The following is a 22,701-nucleotide window of genomic DNA, read 5'->3' as shown; positions in this document are numbered from 1 at the left end:
CAAAACAGTAGCCGTTAACTACGGTCACAAAGGTTCGTACGAACGATGCGTTCATACGAATGTCACTGTTCGTACGAATTCTGGAGTTCGTAGAGATTCGTAGATGGGGCACAGATTCTTACGGCCTTCTGACGAATTTCGTACGAACGCTTTTTAATTCGCAAGAACAAATTGTGTACCTACGCCTTACGAGTCCCTTACGAACGCCTTACAAACTCGAAGAGTTGTTCGTAAGAACGCCGTACGAATCTCTGTTCGTAAGGCATTCTTACGAAATACGTAAGAGTTCTCTATGAACAACTTAAGGCGTTCTTAGAATCATCGTAAGAATTGAAGGCTTCAAGAATTGTCTCTCGACCCTGCAAAATCTTGCGTAGTTGTTACGATGTTTGTACGACGCCTTACGAAGAGAGGGTTTCGTACGAAGTTAAAAAAATCTTGGACAAGACCATCGACCAGGCTACGAACTTACGAACGGTCTACGAACGGTCTAGAACGCTGGTTTCGTACGGCCTTCTTAAGAAGATCTTACGAAATTGTCTACAAATCGTTCGTACGGCGTTCGTAGCAGTTCTTAATGGTATTTGTGACCGAGCCTTTAGCGGATACATTATTTTGTGTTGGCCTATCGGGTCCCCGTTGAGCGATGTGATTGATCAAAATCACTTTAGCATGGAGATCGTTGTTCAGTATAGCTCCATGATTATAGTATTAAAGCGAAGAGAAACTGGCGTGTAGGTCACCAGACATATGCAGGTATTGTAAATCAAAATTAGCATCATCCAATATTTATCCACGAAAGGCAGCTCTCATATCAAAGGTGTGTTGATATTTACAACGGTTTGTATCAAATATTCACATGCAGAGAAATGTTTTACACTTCCTTTTCCCCTTTATTTTTTTGAAATAAATGCAACATACCGCATTTGTACAATTTTTCATTATATCCATAATCATGCACATTATGACGTATTCCTGTGAATTGGCTTCCTTGTGTAGAGAACGGAAATAGAAAAATGAACGATTAATGAATAATTGCATTACGAATAGAATTAGATGTTAAATAACAAATAACTTTTATTCTTATTGTTTGACTTCAATATAATGTTACTGGTCTGAGTGATATAAGAGTCCTTTCTGTAATAATTCCTGACTCTATTATCAATAGAAATAATATCTCTCATCAATTTGTTTTACACATTATTCTTTACAATGTCATAATCATTTTTCTGTCTTCATGTATTTTCTTTCCTTTCGTAGTTTTTTAAGAGTCTGAAGATCAGTCATCTCTGCTGATCTAACAAAACAGCACGGTTGAAAGGTCTGTCCGGAGATTCTGGAATAATACTATAGCTGTTTGAATCTCCCTCAGTTTTTAGTAGGCCTACGTAAGATGTTGGTACTACAGTTTGTCCATGATGATATATAATGCTGCTGTATATTCCATATCTTTACTTACTGCTAAAGAATTCTGGAGACTGGAACCATGCGAGCTGACAAAATTCGAATACAAACTGAAATCAGTTTGACAGACAGAACATGCTACAACTAACTCAAATAATGCTTGTTGAGGACATCTTATGAGGTTGTGTGTGCATGCGCGCGCGTTTCTGGTGTTAAATAAAAATAATAAACCCGTCATATCCTGTACACTATATTTTCTTTTCGTTTTCTCTCTTTCTCCGCATCTACCTCGCTCTAAGGGCGTTTGTGACTTGTGTGTATTGTGTGCGCAAATAGGCATAGGTATGCTCTTTCAACTGACGATTTTTCGTATTCTGTTATGATTGGTTTGTTTTTGTGTGGGGTTTTATTCGGTACGGGCTTTTTGTTCGAAATCATCACAGTTGTCAAAATGCATTTTCCCCCATAGAAATCCGTGCTCCAACTACAGGCATGTTCACCAAGAGCAGGTTGCTTCTGAGGAGTCCTGGTTTTTGTGATGTTCTAATTTTTTATCAAGATGTAATAAATGAAAATGACGAGTAGTTCTTAGTACACTATAAGAAATTAGATATCGGTCTTACTGCAGTAATTTGCGCGTGTCTGTCGGTGAGTTTTTGTGTGAGTGTTAGTCTATTAAGACAAAAAAAAAATGCCATCATCGTGTTTCTATGGGTTTCCATAATCCTAGAAAACTGTGGATATGCCGTACAGACTATTGTAGAAGGCACGTGACGTGGGTTTTGAAAAACATTTAGCACCGCTCCTCCAGTTCTTCATTCTCACCGCTGTATTACATTATGCTCTCAACTCCTACTTATCGAACATTTAAGAAACATGTATTCACTTTTATTTATTTATATTTCTGTAAGTAAATTGGTTCTTTCAATGACTGCAACGAAAATCATATTCCCTTTACTGGGCTTAATCTTTCTCATACTATAGATAACACAGATATTTTTGTATCCTCATTCTGTAGCGGACTTTAGGTTTTACATGTGTAACACACAATATTGGTTTCATTTTCTTAGAAATGTATAGTGAAACATTTATCCCGTCTTTTATTCCTTCCTTTATATACATAGCAATGCAGTAATTATTATTTTTCAAGCTGCTTAGAAACATTACTCATGAACAGCATCATGTAAGCATCGGTAAAGTAGGCTTTGTGGGAAGAAAACTTTCGGTTTCCACACCGAGTGGTATCAATGAAAATTCAGCAAAGCGCATGTCTTTTGTTCGACTACTGCTACATCAAAGCGACAACTACAAAAACTCATTGCAGTTATTATCTCTTCGATCTTTCAATGCAGATCAATTTTTTTATTTCTTATAATTTCACAATCATAAGACTGCTATGTCCATGATTCTGATGCGAACCACCCTCTATGATTAAATCCACTTCTGGTGGCCATTACTGGTAACCAGGACAACGCCCTTTAGTCGCGTGCGCCTGGTCCGACTTCCAGTGATGCCCACGATGATGATGGTGATCGGCTCTTCTCATACAGACTGCGATAGATGGATTAGTTTAGTTTAGCAGCAAACATCTAGGCGTGAGTCATCGTACCCCTCGCGTGATACAACCCGTTAAAATAAGTCGAACTACAGTTTTTGTTTACTCTCTGTATCTTCGAAGGTGCCCGCTCCGCTCCACATCCTATTGGTTATCTCTCTGGCAATAAAAAACGAAGTGTTCGACATGCGAACTGGTGTACTATCTGTGCCAGGGCTAAAATGACTGAAGTGTCGCTAAACGCGTAGAATTTGCACTTGGTCCCTTCCTACTTTCGGTTTTGATGGCACACCTGCACTGCACAAGACAAAGACGAAATATAGCAAAACAAGAGACGATGCATACAAGAAAAATTGACGATATCTGCTCACTCACTGATATATATTTTTTTTCATGGTTGACTCTCCACCTCTGTATCGCGAGTAGGTTTATTCTATTTTATTCTCTCTTTTTTTTTTTTTTTTTTTTTTGGGGGGGGGGGGGGGGGGTGTCTAATCAGTTCTTACTTTTTAAACAATTCAACCATGACAGCCATCCGTAGGCGCGCGAGCCTCCTTTGTTCAAGGCGTGGTGCAGTGATCCCTGTCTCGTCACCTGATCCTATATAAGACCAGGCATCCCGCTGAAGCTACCATTACGAGATAGAAAGCTATGTAATTGTCGATGGGCAGATTAAGGAGATTATCGCTATGCATCACCCAAGTCTTGATAAGTGACTGTCATGAAGTTCAACTCAAACGTTTCATCAGACTTATTTTGAACCCATGAAGAATACAATATGCCACTGCGTGAGTAGGAAAATCAAACTGCAACTAGTACTGATTTAAAAAAAAGGTACTAATGATACCCGTGAAATCGACGGGATCTTACTGTTGAAGAAAAAGAAATTAGAGTTTTGTTCTATTTCTGCATACCGAAAAATATAAAAAGAAAAGATATGTAGAGAGAGAGAGAGAGAGAGAGAGAGAGAGATGAATTATATCACACTTGGGTTAGATGCCTGACAAAATTTTTATCTTCTATTTTTCTGCAAACACAATGTCGAAAATAATATTACACCGTGCACAACAATTGAAGATTAATTGAAAAAATCACAAGACCCGTACAGATGCTGTGGGTGTCTAAATAGTTCAGTACAAAATACAATATAGTCACGGAAACGTGACATATCACTTGAGAATAACCGAGTTTGAGCGTAGATGGCGTGATCACGATTTGTACACTGGACTGCTTCACAGTCCTTTTGCCGTCAATGGTTGGAGCCATTTCTTATGGCGTGAGATCGCGTTTATTTCACTTTTACTATACTTACTCTGTTTAAAACACTGTAACTTATGTCGGCGACAATTTGGGGTTTCCAATATGTGAAGAAAAGGTGCAATGAGTCAAGTGCATTATTATGACTGTACATAATTCGATATCAGGCAAACTGAAGCCCGCACCCCTCCACCACCACAGCAACATCCAAACCGAACCGATGTCCTCAGAACATAATCATCTTGCTTTTCCATCAGCTTATAGGAGAACTCAACAAACCTGAAATCGGGTTTTTGATCACTCTTGTAAACGTATATTGAATTTTCAAATACAGTTGTATCTTGATCACGAATCAACTTTTCTTTTCTTGGTTTACATAATACTCTACTTAAGGTATTCTTCTATTACGTTTCACTTAATGAAATATTCTTTCTTCTTCATTTTTCAAACGAAGAAGAATTTTTTTATCCTCTTTATAAAGAAAAGTCTTCTCAGAACATGACAAATCAGCATTTGAAAACTTTTCATTTGCCAAATTTACGAATTCGTCAAATGACTTTGTCTTCTGAGTGCCTTATGAAACAAAAAACAACAATACCTACTTTCCCTTTTCCCTATGTGACTGAAAAGTCGTCATCTCCAAGTAATGCCATTCTTCACATCTGCGAAGATGAGTTCAATGACGAAAGGGAAACGCCCGCCAGAGCTGGTGGGACAACGAATGCGGCATCAAATATTTGGCCCTCGTGACTTCTCGGACTTATCACAATTAAGCGAGCAGGCGGAAAATCAAGCGGGCTACCGCAAAACTAGTGGTGCAAGCAGCCAAAGGCGCTGTAATTGCTGGTTTTTACGGCTGAATAACTGCATGCATGTATACAACACAAATTAACGCAAATTGAATATCCCTAAATCTTGTGATCAAACGTTAGAGAGAAAACTATAGTGGTAAGATACAACGGCAATTTAAGAAGGAATATCGGTCCAATTGATACTGTTCAGTTTAAATGCCACTGCAATTATATTATAGATTTGTTTATGCTGCATTCGATTACATTAATACCGTTAAATGATACTCAGCCCTCCATTATACAGTGCACTTCCGACATTTAGAAATGTCTAGAATAGAGCTAAAACAAGCGCCAATAAAACAAATTCTGATTATCTAAAAAATACTGAAAATCTACTACAATAACAATAACTTTGTGCGTTGCAGTGATATCACTATTTTGACAAGAATTGAACCATACCGATTGTTACTTTACTTTACCATACCGATTACGACTTTACTTTACCATACCAGTTGTCTCCGACGGCGATATCGAAACTTTACTTTGGTTCAGTACTCCTGTTAGCAACGTTGTGATTTTATTACTTTTGTATGTTTATCGGATTGAATATGCAAAACTACAACCTCTTTGCTAACTATAGATTGACATTTGTAGCTATTTTTAGTAGTAATTATGACTTCCATCCGTCTTCAACGACCATCGTAGCAGGTTATTAAGTCATGAGTTGGCTTGACTTTCGAGATTATTCAGGACACATCCACTGAACTTGAAAATGACACGATTCTCCGATCAAAAATTTGTTGCAACAACAATTACAAGTTAATTCAAGGAATTGTTACATCGAATACTAAGTACTTCCAGCGAAATTGATGTTAGCCATGGTTTTGTTCAAGGAGCATTCTTTTAATTGCCGTCTTTAAGAGAATAAAAAAATAACGACAAGGAAAAGGCGTTCCCTTCTAGAATGAAAAAAGTGCCCTTTGTATATCAAACTTTGGATTACGAATACAACAAATGTGTTATTAGATAACGATGCCTATTTTACTGTACATGGTTTTTCTCGAGTGCATTTATGCAAATTGACATAATATAGGCATATTCTGCAAAATTTCTATCATCGATTTGTAGGTTCATGAGGTTAATCAAATACTTTCTGTATGCTTATAGCTGCTCAGATGACCTTTAAGACTAACCTCCTTCGCGCACTTGCTGGGGAGGTTTGGAATAAGTCCACGAGTCGATATTGCTGTCAGACGCATGCGACAAGCACATGGGCTTGTATCGAAAAAAAAAGCATATAGGGACAAGCCCTAAAGCAAAACAATAGATCCACCAATGACTTCGGTCATGTGAAACAAGTAGGATTAGAAGACCAACAAATATCGGCTAGTTTCGAAAGGGAAATATTTCGGGGACGTGGAGGGGATAAAAGTACATCACCAGGTGCAAAACTCGTCGCTTGGTCTGTCTCCTTAATTATCATCTAGTTTCTCACGGATTTCTCGTCGTGCGCGCTTTGGTCTTTCTCCCTTGGCATTGCCTGGCGGCTGCGCGTTTACTCGTGCATTTAAAGTCATTGGATTGCTTATCATTTGCAATTAATGGGGTAAACATGGACCAACTTTTAGCTAGACCTTCCCATGCTTTTCTTTTTTGTCTTACTCGCCGCCAAATCACAGAGCCTTTGTTTGGTCGTCACCCCCTATGTTCAACTCCACATTCACGCTTCCCCCGTCAACATTTGATGCACGCAGGAATAGGGGACAAACAAAAAAGGGCTTCTGGTAGTTCACTAGCAAACAAAATCAATAACGCTGTCCCAAGTTTTTTTTCCTATGCGCTAAATAAAGGATTAATGGTCCTAGATGAGAAGGCGCACGCGATAGTCCTAGCGGAGGAGAGGTGCACCTGTAGAAGGGGAAAAGCCCGAATCTCGGCGGGCTGCTTGCCGGCTTTCCCGCTCGCCGTCTCCTTTCGCAGCCGACAACCGTTTTGGCCGCCTGTCCGAGGTTGTCGACTATAATGAGAAGAATGGGATGGCGGAAGGGCCATCGAACGCTGATAATAATGTTGATTAATACTTGAAGACAAGGGAATGATGGTTCTTTGCTCATCAACTCCTGTAACTTGCACGTTGATGTATCGATCCTCCTTACATCTGCCACAATTAATCAGGGCGGCAGGTGACGGCGCAGTGTACACGAGAGCAGGGTGACGAAACTCGGCAATGCTCAGATTCGTTCCCCGTCTATTTCCCACACAAGCAGAACATAAATCATTCACCACATTTTCTTTGTCACATTGGGCATATTGGTTTTGCTGCTATTCTTTGTTTGTTTTTCATACTATGTCTTATGTGTACATACACCAATCAAGCGCTGATGACACATCGTATAGCTTAGAATAAAAAGTGTGAGAGTAACAGAGAAACCCGGTCAATTCATCGAAAAATTCAGAGACGAAATGTCCTTTGAAGACTGAAATACAAAGATGAGGAAGAAAATCTTGCTTCCAGATTCTGAATCGATTTAAAGGATAGAATGCTGTATCCTTCACGATTGAAAATGGTGGCAGCACGTTTTTGCAGAAGGTTTGGGGAAATACTGTCATTTGACATTCATTCATAGACTTTTTTATTAGAGTGTAAAATAAAGAGGGCCAAGCCATTCGGTTTTGTATTATTTCAAATATTCTTATTGGAAATGGAAATTGCGCATTTGGATCATTCTCTATTCCATCTATCGAACTATCTTTCACTGTCGACATCGTAGCTTGAACTCAGGGCGGCGAGATGGCTCGGTCGAGATCGTATATGACTTTCCATCAAGTGGCTAGGGTTCAGGATAGGGTTCGAATCCCACAGAGTCATGCTTGGCGATGTCGTCATGTTGTCCCCTCTAGTAAGAAGCAAAGCACTCTGTCCCTCGGATAGGACATAAAATGGGGGTCCCGTGTATGAGAGAGTCGCGCCCCACGCACTGAAAAGATCAATTATAGTTATTCATCGCAAAAAGCAGGGAGCACAACCCTGCGAAGTGGTCCGCTCCAAGTACATACAACTGGACCGACCCCATGGAAGACCATCAGCATTGTGATAGTGCAGCGGAAGATGGGCTATCTTGCAATCTTACCTTGCAAACATAGAAAATGCAAACAACCAAAAACAAACCAACCTATATGTTCTCGATCAACGACATAAACGGATTGAAATTCGATAGGCCTATACTAGCGATATAATACCAAAATATTTAGCTTTAATGCAGAAAGGGTAATGATAAAGGAACGCTGATGATTCAGAAGCGAATTGCCTTGGCGATGACTGAAATAAAAAGAACAACTTTTGCTTTCGCTTTTAATGCTTTATACTTAATACTTTAATGCTTCCAAAAAGCACATGCATGCGCGGACAAAAAGGACTGTGGGATATTAACTTTAATTCGTAGTTCACGTGTTGGCACAATAATATCAAAAGTACAACAGAACTCGTGCTCATGTTACCAATACCAACAGTTTATATTTTGACACACAAATTTTCGGGCTCCCTGCCCTGTGATTTTGATTCGGAATCAAAATCACTTGACAAAGGGCAGGGAGCCCGAAAATTTGTGTGTCAACAAAAATGAACTCTTGGTATTGACAGCATGAGCTTGAATTCTGTTCTGTATAGAGATATAGATATATAGCGATATCATATATCATAAAAATCAATATTGATTGTCATTGTATAGGATGAGCCACTTCTGGAAAGCAAAAGTAGCGGGCCGCAGTGTAACAATGCAAACTATCGTCGGGAAGCAAATGCGAAGATCTCATCAGATAACGCAGCGGAACGAAGAGGGTGCTCCCACAGCGTGTTTGCGTTTAGACCCAGGGGATTGATACTGTCAAACGTAGACAAGTCATCACGTCGACAATGAAAATACAGCATGGGCCCATCTTCCCCATGACCTCGCAGAATCATGCTTGAATGGGGATGGAGAAAGGGGATAAACAGGGCTTGCAGTTTTTCGTAACGGATGATGCCCGACTGCCATATTGTCCAAATCACGACAAGAAAGTGAGCTAATTATATTCCTTTGTCTGTATATCATTGACGAGAAATAAAACAATTTCCACATCCAGTACAAATTGTTTATATTTTTTATATCGTCATTGTTATAAGTTGTACTGTCGTTGTTTATTCACCAAAAAAAAATGAGAAATCGTTTTTGATTTTTCACATTTTGTTGTACGCCATCAACGGGATTCGGCCCTTAACATGATTTGATTCCATTTCTAATATATTAAAAACACAACCGGTTAAGAGCGGTCGAAGATACCAATGGCTATGGTGTCAGTGGAAACACCATAGTTCTGAAAAGTGTCCTAGCGACTACTCTTCACGCTGGTTGAGCTATAGGGGGCGCGCATCGAGTAAACTCGGTCCGTCGTCTGCAACATGCCCGGAGGAGGCAAGAATAGATTACTGTCAGACAAGTCGAGCCCATAGTTGTCGGATGGTTGCCAAGAATGAAAACAAACGAACGAACGAACGAACGGACGGACGAACGAACGAACAATCGAACAAACGAACAAACAAGCAGACAAACAAACAAACAAACAGATAAACAAACCAACAAAGTATTCATTTACGTTTTTATAACTATGCAGCTAATTCATGTATTCATTTATATTCCCTTATCCACCTGTTCATTTGATTACTTTTTCACTTAAAAAGGGGTAATAACTGTTCCACACGAATCAGGTCTCATGGATCAAACCAGTTCAAGATCTGTGCCTGGTGAAGTAGCTTGCTCTACGAGCGAGACTGGATCAGAGGTGATGCTCTAAAATCCTTTACACGAGTGTCTGTTTGCCAAGTCGGTGTTGTTTCCAAATAGTCAAAGCAATACAACATATCATGCTCTGGGGAAAAAGTGTTTTGAGCGAAGTCACCAATAACGAAAATAGGCAATGAATAAAAGTGGGTCTGACAGGATAACAATTTATGGAAAATACATGTAAAAACTAGACGTTAAGATTTAAAGCACTCGGATAGTGCCCTTCCAAGGGCTAAGTTACTAACGCCGTAGAACTGCGCACGCATCTTTTGAAAACATCCCATGTCAGAATCATGATCCGGTTCACAAGCATGACAAGCGAAAAAAAAGAAGAAGTTATCCTGTTCCTTTTACCACTGTGGACCTATCCTGCTGCAAATTCGATCGTAATCTATCTACCATACTAGTATCTAGCATGTGAGGTCACGGAGTGCAACAAAACAATATTATCAAACAATAGATGGCGCTATTTCACTCCATTCTTTCACGACCACTGATCTTTGGTAGAGGTCCGTCATAGAGAGTACCTCGTTAGTTTAAAAAAAGTGACGTCAGAATATAGCTCGTATAGATACATATATAAGATACTCTGCGGTTGGTGTTACTTACCATGCTAAGACCGATGTGTGCAGTCAAGATTTGACTAGCTTCGTCCTGCAGAAGGACAAGAAAGTAAATGAAAGTAAAGGAACATTGTTCTTAAGTTGGTTTTAGGGAACTTTAGATTTTCTGCGCATGCGTACATTCGCCCTAAAAGAGGACATCCAGTCCAAAAATAAATTAATCGGATGAAAAAGAGTAAAATCTTACGAGTTTAACGGTAAAAATTTGACTGAAATCGCAGAAAAAATGAGGAAGTTATGAAATTTCGAAGTTTTGCTAATTTTCGCAAAACAGTTCTCGTACAGTGGATATGAATGTGCAAATGAGTGAGCTGATCATGTCATATCCTCACAATTTTCCATTGATCGTGTACAAAAAAAAAAATGATGAAAATTCAATGTTTCTGTTATTGAAAGCTGAAACATGATGTTATTCCAGGTTGAATAACTTCAGAATAGTGATCAGTTAGATATATTAGGATTTGAGCCTCGGGGATAATTGCGTTTGGATGAAAAACTTGGAATTTCACAATTTCATGTCCAAACTATATGGCAAGTTGTGAGGGAATGACATGCTCACTTTGCCATTTGCATATTCATATTGACCGTTCAAGAACTGTTTCCTCAAAAATTAGCGAAACTTCAATATGTCATAACTTCCTTATTTTTCATCCAATTTCGATCAAAATTTTACCGTTGAACTCGTAATATTTTACTCTTTCCTGCTAAACTAACTTATATTTGGACTGGATATCCCCTTTAAAGATGGACCTTGCGTCGTCTGAGCTTGCACGGTCCGTTCTGGGCTATTTTTGCATCCGCTCAAATTCACACCGTGCTGGATGAGAGAGAGCTACATGTACTTGATGTAATGATCCGTATGAGGGCGCCATTTTACTTTGTATACGCTGCGTCCTCGCGTAATCTAAAGCTACTTTGCAACACGACGCAGGGAGAGAGGAGAACGACCAAAGCAATCGTCGCCTTTAGCGTCTGTGTCTCAAATCTAAAGCTCCCTATTGCCATCCAAGCAAACATTAAAAACACAAAATACTCGTATTCATTTGAGTCATAATTCTAAAGACAGATCCTTCATTGTTAATCAGACAAAGCGAATAAGTCGTACCTAAATTGAGAAAAAGGACTATTATAAAGAAACAAGTTAGTCAGAAGTCATTTGCTGCTGTCCTTCATCGATGTAAGATTTAACAGGGATCGATTATTCAGTCATACGAGTAATAGCTATGATAAAAATCATTGGCATACATTGTCATGAATGTAAGTACTAGTAGATATTGTGTGGTTGCTTAAATCTGAGTATGTAGGCCCTACAGGTTGAGCAGATTAGTGGAGAAGTTTCTACGTGGTATAGCTACAGTGCATGCATGTGAAAAGGAAGAACTCGTCCAATCCAGAATGTTCTAGGAAGTGCCTACATATTTTGCTAAGTGATGCAATACAGACACTGTACAATACATGTTTACTACAGTATCCCAGCGTTTTGCGTTTTTGTGTATTTATACTTTGGATTACAGTAACCCGTGCCCATTGATTTACGTCGGAGGAATCATTCATCGGTGCATCAAGGATCATTCATCTGTGCATCGAAGATCATCTTTGGACAATTCCATCAGAGGATTATATGGAACTTGTGATTGATGTATTATGGAAATAAAATCATTTGAACTGAATTGAATTGAATTAATACATTTGTGTGTAACACAGGTAAGTGATTGCAATGTTATAGTTCGGATGTGTAAATATTCATGTAATGAATTATAATCATTGATCATTGTCTGTACCCAAAATATCACTGTTGATAAACCGCCTGAGCAGTAGTTTATTGGTTCTTTCGTGCTATAATTTTCAGTGTGATTTTGGTCGCAACAACATATTCTAGTGGGATTCGAACCCACGACATCCTGACTGCTCGACAGGCGTCATATCCACTTTATGTCTGTAAGCTACCGAGCATCTGCCAAGGGGACATTCTACGAGCCATACAACCCATGAAGTAGACATCAAGTAAAACAGGCTTACGAGCCAGGCACGAAGTAAAACAGGCCCGTGAGCTAAACTCTAATATAGGCAAATAAGGTCCACGAGTTCGACACATGAATAAAACCACGCAATAACCGTGTCGGCTCGTGAGTCTTAGTATATTTGCCTATGTGTAGCTCATGAATTGTGTACTTCATGGGCCTATTTTATTCTTAATCTTATGTCCAGATCATGGGCAGTATGACTCTTGAGTTGTATAAATTGTGAGATTTATGACTCTGGGCAGTATGTCTCTTAGGCTGATGATTTATTGGTATATAGCTCGTGACGTGCACATACCCTATAGTCAGTGATGTTTCTTATCAGTTATAACAGCGGTTACTGCATAATATTCATTCAAAATGATGATTTGTGCGTCGAACTGTTTTTATCGAAACTGATGGACAGATTGCCCTTCATCAATGTAAATTAGAACCGACTGTTCAATGCTTACATCAACAGACACGACTAAAAAACAACAACGACAACATGGGCATTACACACTCAGGTGGGATTCGAACTCACGACTTCCGGTTTATAAGACACGCATCATATCCACTAATAAACTACCAAGCCAATGATAGTTCTAATCCCCTCGGGCCCTATCGATATAGCAGCGGGTATAGCTTTCCTGTTTCTTCATGTCTACCTGTAAATTATGATGTATACTACCTGTCACCCTATTACCGTATCTTTCACCGGCTATCTACTGCTGCTATAATGCAGTTGCTACTCTTTCTGCACTAGTACAATTATTACTTGAGGGAAAAAAATAACACTATGCCCATCAAAATTGCAAGATTAACAGTCGAAAATATAGAGTGAAATGATTCGGAGATGACATGATACTAACGTATCCATTTTTTTTTTTTTGGGGGGGGGGGTGGTGGGGGGTCCTTTGCTATAACCTGGCATGCGATAACCCAAACAACCTGGGGTGAAAAGATATGGCTGTAGAAAAACATTCATACAGGGAATGTCGTAACAAGCATCGTTAAGGCATGACTACTGCACAAATAGAGGTTTTATCAGACCTAAACATTTTAACTATCATAAGAACGTTATGGAATCCTAATGCTGCCCATATGTTCATGAAACAACGATATGCACTGTGGGTGTTAAAAAAAACCCTCCCACTTTTGATCCTTAATAGTTCAAAAACTATTATATCAGATAACACTGACATTGATATGAGAAAAAGCTGAGCAGTGTACAATTTTGTTGGAGGTAATTTGAAAATGATAGCATAAATCAGTTTCATTAAATTCAAGATTTATTTTTAAGTTAGGTTTCAGATTTTGCTCTGTTTTCAACCCTCTGTACTAAATTTTGATTTTGCACAGGAGTCAATTGGTGTGTATGGGATTGTGTGGTTAACACCCTGACAATGGTCCTGAACAATAGCCAGGATTGGAATGCTCTATTACATATTCATGAGAAATTCCAATAGCACAGCTAGTCTTTATTCTTCCTGAAATGTAGTGTATGCAAGCACATGAAAACATGTGTTTATTATTTTTTTTCCTGTGCATGCATTTTGCATTTTACCTTTTACCACGAATGCAGACTAGCAGTGTCTAGGGCAATCCATCATGAATTATTGATAAAGCATTCATGTGCCTTGGAGCAAGAGTCCAGAAGCCTAGTAAGCAGAGCTCTGAAAAGGTGGTATTCGTGGTATTCGTAAGCACACACTCACATACACATCATTGGTTCTTGCGTAAAGTTCAATTTTGTACAGAGGTTTCAAATTTGACCAAAATTTGGGATTTAACTTTAAAATTAATCGTGGATTTAACGAAACGGATTCATACTCTCATAATCAAATCACCTCCAACTATTAAAATTGTACACTATTCAGCAATAACTCATATCAATGGCAGTGTTATCTGATGTATAGTTTTTGAACTATTAAAGGACAAGTTCACCTTCATATACATGTGGATTGAGTGAAGGCAACAATGTTAGTAGAAAACATCACTGAAAGTTTGGGGAAAATCCGACAATCCGTTCAAAAGTTATGAATTTTTAAAATATCTGTGCAATCACTGCTGGAGGAGAAGACTACTACAGTGTATGATGTCACATGCGTACAACGATATAAGGAAAATAAAAAGAGAATTTTACAAAACTTTATTTTTTGAATAAAGTGCACATTTCCTCGACGTGTTGATGTTAGGGGCAATATTATTCCCCCTGACTTCTGAAAGAGAGAAGTCGATTGTTCTTTTATTATGTGAGAAAAGTGAGAATATCTTGAATTTTCTTTATACTTTCTTTATATAGTTGTACTCATATGACATCACAAGCTATAGTAGTCTTCTCATCCAGCCATGACTGAGCAGAAATTTCAAAAATTCATAACTTTTGAACGGATTGTCCGATTTTCCTCAAACTCTCATTGATGTGTTCTACTAATATTGCTGCATTCACTCAACCCACGTGTCTATGAAGGTGAACTTGTCCTTTAAGGATCAAAAGTGGGAAGTGTTTTTTGTAACACCTAGTATTTTGCTTTGTTTCTGTTTTAGTCATTTTCCTTCCAACATAATTGTATACATGAATCAAAATTCTTTGCAGTAATATCAAAGAAAATGTTGATATACAGATTACAATGTACATGATTCGAAGAAAGAAAATAAATGTGTAAATTAATTCTATTAAAAAATATATATATATGGTATTACCAAATTTACAAATATCTACCTGAGACATTCCCCTAGAAAGAAGTTCCACTATACATAATGTACGATTTTGACAAGATCGTGTTTCCGGAGAGCCCCTACTTTGTTTTTATGCATGAACTCAATCAACGAAATAATTACAGATTACTTGCAATAATCAAGCAACGATCATGCCATCTTCTGGAAAGGGGCTGTAGCTATTAGATTATCGACCAAAAAGATGATTTTGTATGAAAATGAGGGAAAAAAAGGTTTTCCTGATCGAACCAGTGAAAGAGTTATGAGGTAATGACATCATTACATCATGTAGCTATCTTTATTCGGCGAGAGAAGAAAAAGTTCATGGAAACTGTACAATTCCATATATCGTAGGTCGCACTTCAATAAGTCGAGTTAAACATGCGCTGCACTTGCGCTTATCAATGTCCATTGTCCATTAATATCTAATTTCTACTTATTTCTGACAAGGATATTTTGTCCTTGCTTTTGTCCTTTTTGTCCTTTTGGGACTGATATGGTTGCACAAGGGGTAGGAAAACAAAGATTATAAAAGTTAAAAAAAAAAGGAATTAATATACATTCTATGAAAACCTGTTCTTTATATGAATTTCTTCCAAGCTTGAAATCAGGAGCTTAAGCATTATATTAAGCTTATATTTTTCTATATTTTGTTGAAAACTGTTATCAAGCTGTGAACTTGCTTGTGTGTGTAAACAAATTAATGATCAGTTTTGGCTGATAGATTGTGTCAGTGAAGAAAATAACTGGGAAAAAATAACTTTCATATCTTTTTCTAACTTTTCATAATTTTCTCTCAGTTTGATTTTTGAAAAATTCTTCTTACAATTGAATGTGATAGCTTTCAACAGTATTTCATTGCATTCTTGACCACCGTCATATTTCTTCAATGGACGGGGGATGAATACAATAGTTAATTAGGAACTTATGGAAATGACATTGCACTTACCTATTCTACGTACAGGATAATTAATTGTCAACCTTATCTTCTTTTCTTTTTTTTCAGACAGGATGCATACATTATTCTCATATTTGCTGCAGAAAATTAGTGCCAAAATGATGTTACCAAAATATTGAATTGAATGAGGCCACTATAGGAGGAGTCAATAAATGAATTGAGAAGTTTACACACCTTGTATTGATAATTGAAACTTTATCTTCCAATAGGACATATCATCTATTCAAAAGAAAAATGACGAAGAAGCTGCACATATTGTATAGCCAGTCAACTATAGCATACCTCATCTCGCCGCAATGCCGTGTTTATGTCCCACACACTTACACACTAAATCAAGAGATTGACGTATGGTAGAGCTGTAACTATGGGCAGAACGTGTGACGTTCACGCCTGCCTGGTTGTACAGAAGTTATCGCTGGCGGAGCCCTCTAGGGTATAAACGCGACAGAACGGGTCTTCACAAATTTTTGCCCCCGAGATGGATGCGCTGAGAAGATTGTCCTTTCTCTCTATTACTAATTCATTTCAATCTGGGGCATCGAGGGAGAGTAAGGGCCATGGGAGAGGGTAATTCACCTTTCACTTGCACTAGCCTAACCAGCCTTGTTGCTGTTGTTGCTGCTGTTGTTACCGTTTAGATGCGCGAATACCAACAATCTTCTCAGTAATATATGTTGAATGTGGGTGTATGTGTGTGTTTGTGTGTTTGCAGATTATCTTGTCTCGTTTTTGGTTCTCACATTTTCATCAAACACATAATATGCGCCATCACGCACAAATAGGGAAACATGTTAAAGTAAAACCATTACAGACTAAAGTCAGCAATGCAAAAGAAAAAAAAAGAAGGGAAATATTATAGACATAGAAAAACATTATAGGAATGATAATACAATATAAAATCAAGGTGTAAAGATTCAGGAAATGAAGTAGGCATGTCAGCAACACTTGGGGTTACGAAAAATAAGTGCAGTATCACATACTCGTGTTATCTATCTTAGAATTTAGCAAAAGTTCAAGTTCAAGTTCAAGTTCAACTTTATTTCATTTTTTAACGATGAAATAATCGTAAATCTCATTTTCATCAGTGAAAGATATAATGCAGGTAAATTTGTTCAAAGAAAAAACTGCAATAATTGCAAACTTACAGAAGCGATACATTGCAATAGGTGCTGAGGTAACGAAAGTGAAATAGTTGTCATGATGCACTCTGTGAAAAAAACATACCAAACAAACAAACGGAAGGACCCACTGAAAAGACAATACTTGTAGAGTGTAGGCCCCACTTGGATAAAAAGATCGATGCAGAGCAGACACTGAATAGTAAGGCTGTGTAGTTTGCAATTTTACATGCTTTTATCTCGTACTATAAAATCACATAATGTTATGAGCTGAAGTGATAAAGTCATCAATTGAACACATGCTGTGTCATAAGTTGTGCGCATGAAAATTACATTTCTGGCCGACAATCTACGAAGTTTAACACTCTCCCATTATTGTTAGAAAATCGTTAAAAATTTATAATGTCATTGTTTTTTACTACGATATTCAGTGAAGCTTAGTGTATACTAGTACATCATTTAAGGCTTGTGAGGCCAAAATATGATTACCCATATCAAGTTTGCGTATACGCTTACTACTAATATGACAAATTCTGGATATGTTGCATGCAATATAAAGTTCCAAAATTCTCTTAACTTGTTCTATAATGTTCGATGAACATGGATAGACGGTGATCGTTGCAAAATCTGTCTCTGCTTTTGAAGTGACGAGGGAAAGTACTTTCGTATTAATTTCGTTTCGTTGTTATAAGATGAACATGCATTTTACGTAAGGTGTGGAATTAGACAACCTATAATTATCAACATGCACGTGTTTGAGAGAAAGGATGTAAAAAAAAAGTGCCACGTACAAAGACGCTTAGAAAATCACACAGAGAGATCCAGAATAAAGATCAGACGATCGGTCAATATTATATAGATGATGACTGGCGGGGGAGGGAACATACCGAATGTTCCACCCGAAAGGTTTGACATGCTATTGAGGGACTTCTAGCCTCCCGAAATAGCATTTCAAACCCTGAGGGTGGAACGTTTGGTACATGTTCCCGAAAAAAAGTCATCATCTGTTATTTTATATGGGTTAGTCAAATCTGCTTTTTCACATTGTATGGAATAGGCAAATTTATCCTATCGATTGCGTGCAAAATAAGATCGTTCAATCGTTTGGTATCGTTTGTCATTTGTTAGGTGAAAATGTTTTCCCATGGGAGAACATAACAAAAAATGTTCTGCCCATGGGCGAACATAACCAATGTGCCTCCATCACGTGACTGTGTTTAGCCAATCACTAACCGATATTTGACTAACCCATAATATGATTATATATTGCCCCACTTCTGCACTTTGTTGTCATATCTGTAGGTCTACATGATGTTTTGGGTTGTACGGTGAGTAATGTTGTTTGGCCCATCCTTATCTTCATCCATTCCCGTTCGTGGTAGTATATTTACTGGCCTGAAGTGTTCCTGTACTTGCACACACAATTCATTTTCAAGACGGTAACTGATAATTTTGAGTATGATGATTTTGTATATTATCTAAACTTTGCACAATTCGCCAATGGATTAAAAGAACATTACCTACAGTACAATCTGAAAAACAACAGTCCTTTGACTGTGTCAGCGGATGTATTCCAAACAACGACATGAGATACATTACAGAGAGAGATCGAAATAGAGGAGGGGGGTAGGGAGAGACTGACGGATATGACAGTTTTCATCATATCTTCAGCTGTAAATCTCATATCATTTTTTTTTACAAGACAGTTTAATAAAATACGTATAACATACACACCAGGTTGATGACGTTCCCGAGCTGGAAACTGAAATAGATTCTGGTGGTGGTGTCCTCCTCGCGTACTGGACGGACGTACTTTGAGTATCTGGAACCGTTGAGGAGGTCTTTCACCAGAAACAGCTGAGCCGAGTGCTGGTTGTAGTACGTGTCTTGAGCGAGTGTGATACACCCTACAATATAAACGTTGTCAGCAAGAATATCATGATCAAAACGATTAAAGTATCATCGCGCATCTCATACAATGTTATTGTTTTCCCTTGTCTGCCCCATGAAACGATTTTTCCAGGTGCACTTCACGCGAATTCGACACACACGAATCATACAGCCCAAAAGTCATACAGCCCCTGATGAGTCATACAGCCCACGAGTCATACAGCCTATGAGTCCAATACTACGATAGGGAAACAAGGTCCACGAGTTCGACACTAAGCACACAAGGTCCATGAAACCGACACAGTAAGCCCCGTAATGTACTGTAGAACTCTTGGGCCTTACTTGCCTAGTTTTGGACTCATTGGTCTTACTTGCCTAGTGTCGAACTCATGGGCTGTGGATGACTCGACATGGGCCGTATGACTCGTGGATGTCGGCCACGACCCTGATTTTTCTTACACATGTCCACAGCCACACCCGGTGGCTTACCTTTCCTACTTATAACAGTTTGAAGAGATTGAGATTCCAGTTTCAAACCTCTTCATGAACTTAAAGTGGCTAATAACGGTACACCTTGACCTGTAACTACGGATTAGCATAATGATATATCAGGGCCCTGCTGCTTAAAAGTTGAGATCAAACATAAATAAAAAAATCAAACACTAGTTTCTCAATACTCAATTCTGATTGGCTGGTTCCTGACTTATGTTTGACTTTCTACTGAGTGTTTTATTGCATCTGTTTATTCAAAAGGGCCCAGATCTCATCTACAACGGTTAGGGTTAGGAGGTTTAAGGATTAGGGTTAGAGTTAAGGTTATTTGTGAATTATCCGTGATTTTGATATACTCTTTCGTATATAGTTGTTTTTTTTTCGCATAACAATTGATTCTGACAGATCACTGAAAATGTGTCACGGACACTATCATCCTCTCAAATAATTGTTATCCTTCTTTGGTTGTTTGTACGAAAATGTCCTCATAATTATTGCATTATACATTGAATCTAGGGATATGTAGAAAACAATGGAGAGCAGAGATAACTGCCCCATGGGTTTTACTGCGAAGCGTCGCAGCTGAAATCTTAATACCTGAACCTTCCATCCCATCTGAAAGGGAGGGATGGCATAGTATTGGTGGAAATGAGGATGGGGCTTTTAACTTTTCCCAAGAAACCACTTATGAAATAGTACAGAGCATACCATTAAGAAGGATTCAAAGTTTATTTGATGAAAATCAGTTTTGGAATGGTTGAGACACCCAAACAAACATCCAAACATCCAAACATTAAAGCAAAGCGATCGTAATAAAAGGTGGATCCCACCTTTTATTAAGATTGCTCTGTTTTGGGTATCTCAGCCATTTAAACACCAATCTTTATCAAATAAACGTTGAATTCCTTTTTTAATTATATGCTCTTTCATATACTAAGAGGTTTCTCATTTATATCTCATCTGGAAGAATCTTCAGCCTATTAAAGGAGGCACACTTAAACAGAAGAAGAAGAAAAAAAATGTGAGAAGCCTGAAGTTTGGTCTCAACCAAAACTACTATTTCTTTGATAAAATAAATTGGATGGCATTGAGAAGGGAAGAGAATAACGTCTGCCCCTAAACACATGCGCGCGCACACACACACACACACACACAAACCAGACAAACATGAAAAGTTCCAAGTTTTTCCAGGTTTTGTGAGAAAGACGGCAATTCTGAACGAGAGAGATGAGATGTACTCACTTCTCTTTTTAATCAGAAGTTGTGTGGCTTAAGCATTAGATTTTATCGTTCTATATATACCAATTTTAATTATGTTGCTTCAGAATCAGGTCAATTAATCCATTTACACTGACCACAATGTCTGAAAGTTTGAAAAAAAGATACAATGTTGCCTTGTTAATATGATCTCAAATACATGGGTAGATATTGTTGTTCATAAATGTAAAATACATGTAAAACCAACTGACAGCCTGTTTTCATTGAAGGGTAATGAACAATCTAGTACAGATATCACTTACCTCTTAGATGTATGATATACACTAACGTAAGAAATGTTTTCCAAAGCATGTTCATATTCTTCGTCCACAGAGTCTGTTCAGTTGCTTGATATTTCTTTCCCTCGCTAAAGATGTTTTCTTTGCCTCAACGACTATCTAGAAAGATTGACGTGTTTGAATGTCAGTCCGCTCTCTCACACGTCTGTCCAGCGCTCAAGTGAGGTTGCACTTGAAAGCGGGATGATTATAAGAACAGGTAATAAAGTGATATATTCCATCGGCAACTATATGCCAGGATCACTCACGGCACGTACTGCAAAAACGCACAAACGAAGAAGATAGAAGACATGCACACGACTGCTCGATTAGATGGTGTCGACATACCTAGGGAATAGTGGCCGTGCTCCGAACTAGACAAACTCACGAATCGTGCGCACCAATAAGCAATAAGCCAGTTCCACTTTGCGCATGAGCAGAAAAAAAAAGAACACGGTCATTTTGTACCAACAGATATGTTTTAAATTCAGCAAGTTAAGCATCTGAAGTAATCATTATGATTATTCATGAAATACTTCTAAATGGTGTTTGCCACCCATATCCCAGCACACCCACCTGACAGCATGCCTGACATTTGGAATGCATGTATTACTTTAAAAAAAACAACAACAACAACGATAACAAATGTCATTCATTCAATGTAAAGTAATGAAACGGATGCTTCTCCGATGTTAATGGAAGGATCACTCTATTACCTGGCAGTGGCGGATCCAGAGAGGGGGCGCACCGGGCGCGCGCCCCCTCTTTATATTTTGTTAAAACAAAAGAAATAAAAAGAAAAATGGGAGGGGGCGCGTGCGCCCCTTTAATTTCTTTAAGGTACCCCCCCCCCCCCTTTTTTTTTTTTTACGGAATTCCTGGATTGGCCCCTCCCTGGTCAACGCTAGTTCATTCTCTGTCTGAACATGATCGATGAATTCTATGAATTGTTAAGTCGGGCAAGCTTGAGGATGTCGCTTTTAAAACCAGCGAAGTTCCTAACCAACTGAGAGAGAGAGAGAGAGAGAGAGGGGGGGGGGGGGGGTCATTAGTACCAGTGTACACATAGCTAACTCAAGATTGGCTTGGCTTATTTGATTGGAACAATATTAGGCGTGAGGGGCGTCGTTGGTCTGAAAGCATAATGTACTTTCGCGCTGACCGTCTCTCGGCAAAGACGCGGCCCTACTTTGGGGTAGATTGCGCGCGCGTAGCTATTTCCCAGAAACCATAGCTCGACGTGAATATGACACCTCTTCGTCTATTGGTCTGGTATGGGGATGATCATCATGGGTATGATGTGACTCAATCTTACACGAAAACTTGATTCACTATTAAAGATATTAGCCAAACCGAAAGGATCAAAGCCGTTACAATTAAAAAGACGTCTTACACAGTAAAGATTTTTAATATACTGTGTAACACGCATAATTTCTCATCTATCTTTTTTTTTTGTCTTCATCGAACAGCAAACAAACAACAAAGTTTTGTTTTTCTTTTGTTTTATGTTTTATGTTGGAGATTATGGAAACGAGAC

The 22,701-nt window shown here is 38.4% G+C and overlaps 1 protein-coding gene across 1 annotated transcript in view; it reads right to left on the bottom strand.

Annotated features, from left to right (window-relative positions):
* LOC139743100 (neuronal acetylcholine receptor subunit beta-4-like) overlaps window positions 1–21,759 on the bottom strand; it is a 59,450-nt gene extending 37,691 nt beyond the window's left edge. The window contains exons 1-3 of the mRNA XM_071653607.1: window positions 21,741–21,759; window positions 18,982–19,154; window positions 10,437–10,481 (exon numbers count right to left, since the gene is read on the bottom strand). Coding sequence (XP_071509708.1) covers window positions 10,437–10,481; window positions 18,982–19,154; window positions 21,741–21,759 — 237 coding nt within the window. The remainder of the gene's footprint in view (window positions 1–10,436; window positions 10,482–18,981; window positions 19,155–21,740) is intronic.
* Between the last annotated feature and the right edge of the window lie 942 nt (window positions 21,760–22,701).

Source organism: Diadema antillarum, unplaced genomic scaffold, assembly GCF_040938485.1.
Source record: "Diadema antillarum isolate AM-2024a unplaced genomic scaffold, OU_Dant_1.0 seq00001048_RagTag, whole genome shotgun sequence".
Classification (NCBI taxonomy): Eukaryota; Metazoa; Echinodermata; class Echinoidea; order Diadematoida; family Diadematidae; genus Diadema; species Diadema antillarum.
This window is presented reverse-complemented; position numbering and strand designations above follow the sequence as displayed.